Consider the following 13,143-nt stretch of genomic DNA (forward strand, 5'->3'; position numbering starts at 1 on the left):
ATGGATTAACTGTCTACCATATTTAGTATGTTAGCTAAGTGGCTAGATCTTTAATGTGTATCCTTGTCTGCTAAAAGCATGAGTACTTCTCTCAAAACTGAATACACTGAGGAATCCCCAAACTGCATTTTTAAAGTAGTTTTTCTGAGGGGAGTCCCCTACACACTCCAATGTTGGGGAGAAGCCACACCACATGACCCCAATTTTATAAATACCAATTCCACAGTCACACAAATTTGAAATAAGGGAAAATCCACACAAAAAGGGATTCACATCCACTACAACTCCCCGACATTGATTTCCTGTCTAGGAACTCTGACCCTCAGTGGATTGAACCTCAGGCAATTGAAACTCAAACTTTCAGTCTTCGCCTACCAGTAAGTTACCCATTTCTGTGCTACCTGATTTATACAAAGTTGATTATGCTGGCTGCACCATTTGACTTAGTCCATTTCTTAAGAAAGAAAGCAGTAAACAGCACATGTTTATGCACCCAAGTGGGTGACAGTTGCTGGTTATTTTATTATTAGCTTAGTACCGAGATTTTACTAAAGAGAATCAAGTTTAACTATTTAAAGTTATAGCATCACTTTTTAACTCTTTTACAAGAATTAATTGATTTGTCTAATTGTACGATATGACTCTGAATATGTTATGCTGGATTTATTGACCCTGATTGTTGATGTTATTTCAGTTGTATCTTAGGTAAGGGGTATGAATTGTCAATTGTCATTACTTTTCTGAATGTGGAAGGCCAGAATTTTATTTGTGCTTGGATTCTAAAACATTATTTTTGATGTTTGATATCTTAATGCCCATGACGTTTACATATCATTATATATATATTTTTTTTCCAGAAAATAGTTGTGGTTATTGTTGTTTGTCTTTCGGCTTTTTCCCGGTTAGGGGTCGCCACAAGTATGATATAAATAATAATTCAATTTTTTTCTATTGTTTTTGTTGTTCTTGTTCTTTTTTATTATTTCCCTTACATCTTTAAAGCATTATAAAGTGCTTAGCTCTAATTTAATGGCTTAAAGTCTGCTGAATTAGTTTTGTTACAATAAGGGTAAAAATAAAAGAATATTAATCCTGTTGTGATATGCTCTTTTGACATTTGAATAAGTAGTGGAACTTGAATTTTAAAAGTCACATTATATGCTTTGCAAACAACTTCAGAAACGCATATAATTCATTCTATTTCTACTCCATATAGGTGACATTTTACTTCACAGGTTCCAAGCCTCTTTCTTCTAGTTTATCTTTAGGTTATAAGGTAATTGTCTCTTAAAAAAAAAAAAAGAAATCTTGCAATAGGTTGCCTGAAAAAAAACAACACCATTGGTTATAGTGATCAAAGGCATCATTTACATATTTTTACAAGAAGAAAAAATGGAGAAAACACACACTGACTCAGCACTAAAGGGGACTATGCAGTTCATCTTTAAAAAGCTTTTAAACACTTATTTCAGACATTTTTTACTGTTAGTAGTTTTATTTTTGCAGACTGTAAAAAGGCTTCAGACTACAGATGTTGCAAGAGAAAATAATTAACTGATTAACAATGAAGTTATGTAAGAAGGAGTTAGAGGTGAGTTAAGCATTTCCATGTAAACCCATGTGTAGGCATGCGCGCGCGAGCGTGTGTGTGTGTGTGTGTGTGTGTGTGTGTGTGTGTGTGTGTGTGTGTGTGTGTGTGTGTGTGTGTGTGTGTGTGTGTGTGTATGTATGTATGTATGTAGAACATCCACTGACCTTCCATGCTGTTGCTTGAAATGAGGCTCTCATCTCAGCTACACAAGACACTCAGCTCGAGGTAATTACTTACTGTATATTTTTGCTAACTCCACATTTGATTGTACTCAAGTGTAGAGTGCTTTTCATGTGTGCTCACCCACTACCCTTAATGCTGTGGTATGAGTGGTCTCCCAGTTCAAATGGCTAAAACAACTGCAGAAGTTTCTCTCAAGTTATCCAAAACATCCAGCTCCTCCACATGTATGTATGCCCCCTCCACAATTACAGTGTTATGTTTTTTTTTTCTTTTAACTATTCTTCTAAAATATGCACCTGAGAATAAACTATAGTTTGGCATGCACACTGCCTGGACTGCAAATAGCATAGTACGCTCCCCTCCCCATCCCATCTTCTTTCACCTAACCATAAGTCCATCCTACATACTATGTCTTTCGGCTTTTCCCGGTTAGGGGTCGCCACAGCGGAACTCCAGTCCGCTAAAGATTGGTAGCTGATTTTTATGTGCCGAGTTACCAGCCCTGATGCTCAACCTTCAACGAAGGTACGCCCATTCTCGCATGTCTCCACGCAGAAGATGATCTAGCTGAGAATCGAACCAGACATCATCTGACTGTGAGGTGACAATGCTACCGCAGCACCATCACCGCAGACTTACTTTACACTAACTATAGCTGTGTGTAAGAAAGAGAAAAACGGGTATCTGCTGCAATGAAATGTAGTGCCTGACAAGGTGCTGGGTGCTTTACCCATTTACAATAACTACTAACTCAGGCACTGACTTGGGATGAGGCACTGAAGCAGATAGTTTATTTTATGGCTCCTCGGATTGCTTACTGTGGCTCAACTCACTCTGTTTTCCCTCACTACGCTTGGACTCACTCCTCTCCCTTACTATATTCCCATTCCCACCATCCCCTGTACACCTAGACTTATACTTCACTGGTTACACCCACTTAACCCAATAACTAACCAATCAAGCATAAATTGATACCGTTCTACTAACTGTACAAGACTTAAGCCCACTGCTATGATATAATAATTGCTTATACAGGTCCTTTACAAAAGCCACTTACCAATAGACTTCTTAGCTATTATATTAACTCCTGCTCCTTTATAAATGCAATATGATACCATTAAACACAGTACTTCTGTTCTGCCTATCAGTTTTAGCTCATTTAACCTCCTATCACATTACACTAACAGACAAAAAACACACTGATCCTTCTCCGAACCCCTACTCACAAAATGTCAAGCTGAACTGCATCAGCATATCTCCCTCTATCTTCAACACAATTTCCATATATCAAACCTCATACACCCCACTACCTCAGCTGCATACTCCCATAATCTCCATCTAAATCTAAACTGTTAAAATATATAGCCAACACAATAGTGAAGTTAACCCTCTGCGGAGGCATGCACCCAAACCCTGGCCCAGCTAATTCACTTACCAACATACCCCACCAATTACTATCCAGACACTCATTAAAATTAATAAACCATCCCAAAAAACAACTGAACTTCTCCTGTTAGACATAAACATCAGAAGCATTACGCATAAAATCCAAGACCTCCATGCGACACTCTCTCTCTCTACACACCACATATAGTTGTAATAACTGAGACCTGACTTAAACCAAAAACTAGGGATGAAGAAATTGTTGCATCAGAGTATAATATTCTGAGGGTAGACAAAAAGAGCAAATGACGAGATGGTATAGACATTCTATTTAGAAACAACTTTACTATAGAATCCATGAATCTTAACCCCCCCCCCCCCCCCACACCAACTTTGATGATGCTGAAATGCTTTATACAAAGCAAAAAATAAACTCTATTAAGTATATAAACATAATTGGATCCTATATACCACCTGGAAACAGCCTTCCCACTATGGACATTCAGTCTCAAAAAACCTATCCCAGGAAAGACATATCATTGGAGATTTTAACATAGACTGGTCAAGTTGTAACTCTCAGAATTCAATTAATCATATTATCCTGCATTTTTTTTTCCAAAAGTACTCAAACACCAACCAGAATCGATAAGTCATCTAACAAACAATCCATCCTTGACTGGATACTGACTATTAGGCCATCATTCTCATTTCACTCAGGCTGCCTACCAGACAGCCTCAGTGACCATGTGCTGACCTTTTTACTCAGACAGCATATCAACCCAACAAAACTTCCTACAAACAAATAAGAAACAAGAAAAACTTTAACTCCCAGAACTTTATCTTCTCCATTAAACTTTGCAGCTGCTCTGCACTCTAATACCTACCCCTAGATGAAGCCATGAAATATTTTACCTCTACCTTCATTAATATCTTGAACTTCCATACACCACCCAGAACTACTAGAATTAAATCCATCCAGGCTCCATGGCTAACTACAAAAACCAGGGCACTACTAATAGCAACAGACAAACCCTGGGCTCAATACCAAAAAATAAAAGAACAAAACTTCCAAACAGACTTACCAGGAGCTTAGAAATATTGCTAAAAGACAAATCAAACTAGATAAAACTAACTACTGTCATAACATCCAAACTATGCACCGCAGAAACCCCAAAAAGGCTATCAATAAGATCCACCTACCAGGGATTTCCAGCGCCCCTCCCCACCCCCACCCACTCAGGGAATGCCAGCACATCCACCCACTAACTCCAGAACTGACAACATAGCTACCCAGTTTAATAAATACTTTACTGAAACAATTCTAGCTCTATCAAATAACAGTAGCACCACTAACTCTCCAACACTACCCATACTGGATAATAATAATAATTCCTCCTCCCTTCAACTTATCTCAACAGATGCAATACAAAATGGGTCTATATTACCTTATTGAATGATGAAAAGAGCGAATGCTCTTTCATCGATCTGAAAAGGTCGAAACCCCGAAAAATCAAAGACACGGAACAGCGATTTTTTTTCCCAGGGAAAAAAATCGTTGCTCCACAAAAGAAATAAAAATAAAAAAAAGGTTCAAACAGAAAATTAAGTGGGAGACTGTGCTCCCCACATCCCCCAATGTGGGGGCTGTGCCTCCCACCCCCCTACTTAAATATACCAACTCCAAGATTGCACCATAGTGGAGGAAATGGCAAAGGCCTGAAGGCGGCTCACCGATTTTTTTCCCTGGGAAAAAATCGATGGTATGTGTCTTTGCTCTTTAGAGGTTTCAACCTTTTTAGATCGATGAAAGAGCATTCGCTCTTTTCATCATTGGCTAAGGTAATATAGACCTATCAAAAATTGTTTCAAAGACTTACACCTACCACCCTAGTAGCTGATAAGTTACTCACAGAGTACTTTAGAGTTGCTGCAAATGTAATCACCTACCATATATCCATTCTTATTAACACATCAATATCTGAATACCAAGTTCCTATTATATGGAAAACTTCCCATATTTTTCCCTTACATAAAGGAGGTATGTCAACAGAATTGTCTAATTATTGCCCAATAGCTGTACTTTTTCCCATGTCAAAAATCCTTAAAAGAGGGGTACATACACAAATTGTGCACTATCTACTAACTAGCAAACTGCTAACTAACACTCAACATGGTTTCTGACCTTGCCACAGCACCACCACAGCTCTATTATCCTTCACTAATATTGTCCATGTTCATAGAAACAATGGAAAATTTGCCTCCTCCATATTTCTAGACCTTTCAAAAACCTTCGACATGTTCTCACATAACAAACTGATTAATGCATTAACTGAACTAAATCTAGGTCCAGCTACCATTACATGGTTCCAAGACTACCAAACTAACCATCAACAAGCAGTACAATAACAGTAAGACCTCTCTTCTTTTCTGCCTGTTACATTAGGAGTACCTCAAGGATCAGTCCTGGGGCCTTCACTGTTTTTATATTTACTAACAAACTTCACACTGCAGCACAGTATGCTTCTGTCATACAGTATGCTAATGATTCTATCTTCATATGTGCAGCATCATCTCCTCCAAAACTACATATAATAACAGAAGAAGATTTTTCAAAGGTGGAGACATGGCTATCTAATTCTCAACTAATCCTAAACCATAACAAAACTCAAGTTATGATTTTTCAACCTACAAGGCAAACTTCATCACTCCATAATTCCAATATTCTATCCTTAAACAATGCTATCATCTCAGCCATGACCCACACTACATTACTGGGAGTAGTCATCGATAGTAACTTAATATTCGACACTCATATTTCACAAACAATAAAAAGTACACAAACAGCTGGGCACCCTTTACAGAAACAAACAATATAGGTTCATAGGTGTTTACTAACTATATTAATGGATGAATGTATAGCTTGATGTATAGAAAAAAATCAATTTTAAAAGCATATGATTAAGAGCTTAATATAATTTCCTTCAGACACTATATATTAAATATAAAAACGAGATGCATATCATTTTTATCTATAAAAATGCAGATACTTATTGTTATATGTGATATTCATATAACATTGCAAAGTAAGACTGCAGATATTTATACAATAAAAAGGAGCATTTTGTGTAAAAAAACAAGTTTGAGCATACCTTACTACTGGATATAGACCAAAATCAAGGCTTGAGTTCATTGTCACTGGATAAGAGCACATGTAGGTCACCCTGATGTCATTATGAAGTATAACCTGTGATCCAGTGTTATTGTATCTGAACCAGACTGGAACACTATAGGTAATATGAGTGGAATTCACCTGGGAGATAAATAAAATAAATAAAATACTTAACAAGACAAAGGAAAATACACACTAATTAAACAAAAGGAGGTATATGATAACAACATTTTATAGAAAGCTAAGACTGGTAAATTAAATTCTGGACAACAGAAAACAGCTCTTGACAGTTTTTCCTGCCCCAAGTGCTTTAAATGTTTACACTGATACTGTTCAAAAACATAATATTTGATGAGAAAAAAGAATGATATATATTTAAAGTTCAGAAGAAATCTCACAGGCAACTAGTATGATTGATTTACCACTGGTCTATCTATACACACATTTTAGCCACACATGAGTAACATGGGAAAGGGTAAAATGTAGTACACACACACACACACACACACACACACACATATATATATATATATATATATATATATATATATATATATATACATATACATATATACACACATATATATAGGTTCATAAGTGTGTACTAGGCTAATGGCCCTGGAGCCTTTACAAGCCTAGCCCGGAGAAGTGTCCTGACATCATGCTGCCTGATGTTAGTTCCCAGTGCCTCCATTAAGTAGAGCCACTGGAGTGATCCCCAGGGTGAACTTTCTATTTCCTATGCACTCATCAAGATTTCTCTTGAAGACGGCCTGTGAGGTGCTCTGGTTGACATGTATGGGAAGTCTATTCCAGAGCATGGGCAGTCTTTGGGTTTTGAACCTGTCCCTCCAGCATGTTCTGTTCATTGTGGTAATGAGGTTGAGGTCTCTGGAGCATGTGATGCTGAGGGATTGGGATTTCTTTAGATATAGCATTTCTAACAGAGCTGGGTCAGACATGGCTTTGTAAGTCAAGCAGGGATCGTCTCTAAGTAGACAATATGAGACAGAGAATTGCTGGAGTTTTTTGAGTCTGTCTGTGTAGGACATATGTTTAAGGCCTAGGATCTTCTTCATGAGGTACTTTTGTGACCTTTCCAGCTGTTGCATGTGTCTAGTGAGGTACATGCCAATTGGGCATTATACTCGATGATTGGCCTAATAAGGGAAGAGTAGAGGGAGATGATGACCTCTTTCTTCCTGGATGCAAAACTCTTGGTAATGAGATGTGCAACATAGAAGGACTTTCTGACCACAGTGACAATGTGGTGGTCAGAGGAGAGGTTGCTGTCAACCTGTGTCTCCAGATCTCTTATAATGCCTTCAGTGTTCAGTGAGCACCCATCGATGTGGTAATTAGTGGGAAGTGAGTTTTTCCAAAAGGAGATGATGACACATTTTTTGGCATTAAGTTTAAGACCATGGTTTCGGCACCAGTCATTGGTCTTACTGAGGCCTTTCTGTAGGATGTCTACATCACCTGGAGAGTTAATAATGGCTCCCAGCTTGCAGACGTCTGTGAACCTGGTCAGCCAGAGTCCTTCTGTGTTGGCCTAGCCTTCTGAAAAGTAAATGTCAAACAAGAGAGGACCCAGGACCAATCCCTGTGGGACTCCACTTGTGACTGGTCGGCAGTCTGACTTGAAATATGTAACTTTCACACTGTGGGTTCTATCTGTGAGCCAGTTTGCAATCCACCTAGTGATATAGGGGTCGATGCCTAGTTTGGTGAGTTTATCAATAATTCCTGAGTGGGGAATGGCATCAAAGGTCTTGGCCAGATCAAGGTAGGCTGTATGAACTGCCTTGCCCTTATCCACAGCTCTGGTGACTGACTCAAGGAATTCTACCAGGTTGAGCAGGCATGATCTACCTTTCACAAAACCAAATTGCATGGAATATAGAGTTTGGAAATTCCCTATATCCTTGTTAATTAGGTCCATGATGATGTGTTCCATAGCCTTACATATCAGACTCATCAGGCTAATGGGGCGATAAATCCCAGGGTCTGTAGTTGCTCCGCTTTATGGAGAGGGATGACATAGCAGTGTGCCATTCAGTAGGGACAAAGCCTGAGGTGAGGCTGTGAGTGAACAGGGCACACTGATGTGGTGCCAGTTCACTTTGTAGTTCATGTAGAACACATCCATGGATATTGTTGGATCACACGGAAGCTGTGTTCATGGCCTTGGACAATGCAGCTTTAACCTGTGCTGCAGTAATGCTGGGTGCCTGGCATTCCTCTGGTATTGTGATTGGTCCTTTGGGGGGGGGGGGTGAGAGGGGCAAATGTGGCACTGAATCTGTCAGCCAGCATGTTGGCAATATTTGTTGGCTCAGTATAGGAGATACCGTTGTGCAGTAACTCAGAGCAAACCTGGGTATTGCAATGGAGATTGCTGATATAACTATAGTAGGCTTTTTGGTTGTTTTTATAGTCTGTCTCAGTTCTGCCTTCATAGCTAGCTTTAGAGGTTTTGATGAGGGATCTCAACTTTTTGTTGAGGCTAATAAAAGAGTTTTTCCAGTCTTGGGACTTCACCTTTTTCTGCAACAGTTTCTTCTTTCTGTTGTAGAGTTTATTAATGGCAGGGGACCACCAGATTGGCTTCCTATTTTTGGAGGCAAGCATATTGGTTCTGTTGGGTATGGCTAGTTCCATGCATTTATGTACATATTTGTACAGTGCATTGGTGTATGATTTAGCAATCATGCATCTATTTTCCATTTGCATAGGGGCAGTGAAGTTAGCCACCTCTGTTTTTAGGAGCCCAAAGTCAGCTTTGGAGAAGTTTTTCATGGTGGTTACCTTTGTGGGGGTTAGATGTGGATTTCCATGGTGATTATTTTGTGGTTGGATCTAAGCAGGGAGGAATTGACTATTGGTGTAGAGCAATGGTTGCCCATGTTAGTAATAACCAGGTCAAGGATGTTGCTTCCTCTAGTGGGGGTAAGAATGAGCTGGTCCAGGGCACTGGAATTGATGAATTCCAGGAAGCGTTGGTCCATGTATTGGTGCATGAGTAGTTTTCCCAGTTGATGGAGGGGTAGTTGAAGTCACCTAGTATGAGAGTGTTGGGTTGGACTCTAATAGTTTCCAGGGTGCTTAGAAGCGTGGAGTGAGAGTCTTGGGACATTATTGGGGACCTATAGTGGGCTACAACCTGAATCACTGTCTTTCCCAATGTTAGTTATACCTGAAGTATCTCAGATGCGTTATGCTGGGCTACTAGTCTGGAGGTGTGCATATCCTTTTATGAATATGGAGACACTACCTCCGTTAGAACTTCGGCCCATGTTCTGGGATCGATAGGTGTGGAATGAGTTATAGCCTGGTAGCGCAGGGGTGCTTTCTGCTGCTTTAAACTAGGTCTCCTTTACAGCACAATGTCAATGTTCTCCATTTTGAGGAGTGCTTCAAGCAAGTGCATCTTGAAATTTAGACTTTTAGAGTTGAGCAGCATGACCCTCAGATTGCATTTATTTATAGCTGTTACGGTGTATTTCAGTATTTTTTGCATTGAGTTGCACTTTGTACTTTGTACATATACATATGTATATTTATATTTTTTGTCTTGTTTTTAATAGTTGTATGTATGTCATTTATATAATTCATTCTTGAAGAGTCATTGAAACCAGTGTCAAATTCCTTGTATGTGCACATACTTGGCCAATAAATGTGATTCTCATTCTGATTCTGAAATGCAAGCACCACAGGAAAAGTCTGATGTTTAAATTGTATCAGTTTACTTGTGAAACAATGACCTCATCAGTGTGCTTAACAAGGGGATATAGGCAGAGGATATAATTTTTAATCATGTGCTCTTATTGCTGCCTCACAAAACTTCTGTCATTTGAAAAATGGAAATCGCCAACCGCTCCTCCCTCACTTAAATGTTCGCATCACTTTCCCCTCTAAAAACATTAAATGGATATTTTTTCAATCTATGAGACTGTGATTGGAAGAATTAGTTTAGACAGTTATGGATGAGTATGGCCAAGAAAAGCCACGTTTCCTTAAAATAATATATAGAAAATTGTACTCAGTAGAGTACAAACAATATGCCTAACTACACTCTTGTGTTGCAAAGAAGTTGTGGATGTGAAAAATGGGATTAGGGGATGATGGAGTCATTTAGCAGTTTAAAACATTTATTCAGCATAGAAGTTCATTAAGCATTTCTTCATATTGAGCAGCAAACCTCCTACCTATCTAAAAAAGTCCAAACAAGACAAGACAATAACAATAGGCAAATGTAAAAGAAACATACAATGGCGGGAGGATGGCATAATGGTTAAGGTGTTTACCTTACAAACACAAGGTGCAGGTTTTGATTCTCACATGGGGTAATTGGCTAGGCGTGAAATGACCCACAAGGGTAGTTAGCCTAGTACTAATCTATGGACATTCAAAACAAAACTAATGTAAAGAACCAAACATTCAAATGAACCATGAGAAACTGCAAATAACAAAATGACTTGTTTAACAATTTCATTATTTTGTAATCCAAAGAACTTCATCAGAATAACATAACTGAAACAATTACTGCTTAAATATACATATACAGTACCTCCCACAACCAGTCACTACTCATTAAATCACTTAATTTATTTTAAAAATTTAAGGGGCATCATACTAAAAACTTAAACGTTCTTTCAGTTTTAAGCATCATAACAGAATAACAAACGCTTTCATAAAGGATTCATAACTGATAATTTTCATGCCCTCATTTTCAAAATACTGTTAATAGAAACAGAATCATTTAAAATATGAAACAAAGTAATTTCCAATAATAATTGCAATACAATTCCTTAAACTCTTGGACACTCTCCCAATCATCACCATTCATTAATGGTGAACTCTTTCCAAAATGATAAATATATATATATATATATATATATATATATATATATATATATATATATATATGGTTCTACCTGAGATAGCCGACAGCTGATTTCACAGACAATGAATTTGCGAGCTCCAGAAGATCGACAATCCAGAAGACCGATGCTACGGATCAAAACACCGACGCCGAGGATACCGACTTGGAAAAAGGCTGTGTAAGTATGCGGTGGTCACGGACGTTAGGGTGCGAGTAAGGTAAGTGTGGATATTGACGGTCTGTGGGGATAAGGGTGGGTTAAGTGATTTAGGGTCAGTGCGTGGGTTAGGTAAGTGTGCGGTAGTGACAGTGTTTGGGTTAGGGGCGGGTTAAGTGAGTTAGGGTTAGGGCCCATGTTAGGTAAGTGTGCGGTAGTAGTATTTTTTGGGTTAGGGGCGGGTTAGCTGAGTGTGCGATAGGGACGGACCTTAGGGTAAGGGTTTGGGTTAGGGTTGTAGATAGTTGTGTATGTGAGGTTTAGTGTGGGTTTGTGAGGATTTTGGTGTGCTTGTGTTGTGTGTGTGGTTTTTGGACAGGGGATGTGTTTTGTTAGTTGATTGTTGTTATTGTGGTGTGTGCAGCGTATGAGGTTTCATGTTTGTGGACCGTCGGTTATTTGATTGTCGGGCATGTGAGGTTTCGTGTTTATGGTTTGTCGATTATGTGGTGTCGATGTTTGCGTTGTCGGTGTTTTGCAGTGTCGATTATGTCAGGTAGAACCATATATATATATATATATATATATATATATATATATATATAAATATGAATATATATATATATATATATATATATATATATATATATATGTATATTTTTTTTTTTTTTTAAAGAAAATGTTACATAAAATTGTATTTTATATAAACCATTGTTTGTATCCTTGTTGCAAACAATACAAATGTCCATAAATTTTCCACTTAAGGTGCGTCTCAATCTTACCAACATAAAAAGCCTGACATGCGGATAGTTGGTGAACTAAACCATGCCAGAGGTATTACAATTAATTTTGCCCCTAAAATAAAATTCTCCTGAATAATTAATAATCTTAACCGCATCAACTACAGTAATTTAGAGGCAATAATGCATTCACCACATCTGTCTATCTTGAAGAACTCATTCTGTAACATAACCACCACCTTCCAATATATTTTTCAAATTATTTCCCCATTTCAAAACAAATTAAATATTGTTACCTAATTTAGTTATCAAAATATCATTTGAATTAATATTCACATTCTAGTACTTAACTATAATTTCTTTGATCTTTCTACTATTATTACTGAATGGTAATACTATAGCTCAACCAACTAAGATTAAATGCCACAGTGTCCCCAGGCATTAATGGATTGACAACTGTTCCGTGGCCAGTGTATAGAAAATAAAGGCAACATTGATCTGGCATAGTTTTTTATATGTATTGTTATAATCATTATTTTATTATTCTTTTTTTTTTTTGGTGTTTCTATGTATTGTGAGTATTTTATGATGTGACAGTATTAGCCTCTATAACTGGTTAAGTTTTTACAAGTTTGATGTTGGCAGCCTGTGTTATGTTTCTTTAAAATGATTGTTTTTGAATGTTTAGTTCTGATTGGTGTCTTGTTACTATATTATGTAGTCTTAATGCCAAGAACAATGACTCTGATGATGCTTGTATGAAACAGGTCAAAGCGCTAAGTCTTGTTGGGAATTGTATTTTAATAAACATCCATTTTGCTTGGAATTTGAAGTGGTGATGACTTTTTTATTTTATATATATATATATATATATATATATATATATATATATATATATATATATATATATATATATATATATATATGGGATCCGTACAATCCCCAATGGCACTTTCTGCCAAAGCAGAAATCACCGAACACATATAACTGAAAGTACTGTTCACCGAAGCAACACTTTTGGTTATGTATGCT

The 13,143-nt window shown here is 37.7% G+C and overlaps 1 protein-coding gene across 1 annotated transcript in view; it reads right to left on the reverse strand.

The window, feature by feature from the left end:
• The window catches only part of LOC122816638 (uromodulin-like), a 93,340-nt gene that overhangs the window by 26,607 nt on the left and 53,590 nt on the right, over positions 1-13,143 (reverse strand). Inside the window, exon 5 of the mRNA XM_044089566.1 lies at positions 6,307-6,467. Coding sequence (XP_043945501.1) covers positions 6,307-6,467 — 161 coding nt within the window. The remainder of the gene's footprint in view (positions 1-6,306; positions 6,468-13,143) is intronic.

This window comes from Protopterus annectens, chromosome 1.part1 (genome assembly GCF_019279795.1).
Source record: "Protopterus annectens isolate FY-2018-M chromosome 1.part1, PAN1.0, whole genome shotgun sequence".
NCBI classification, from domain to species: domain Eukaryota; kingdom Metazoa; phylum Chordata; order Ceratodontiformes; family Protopteridae; genus Protopterus; species Protopterus annectens.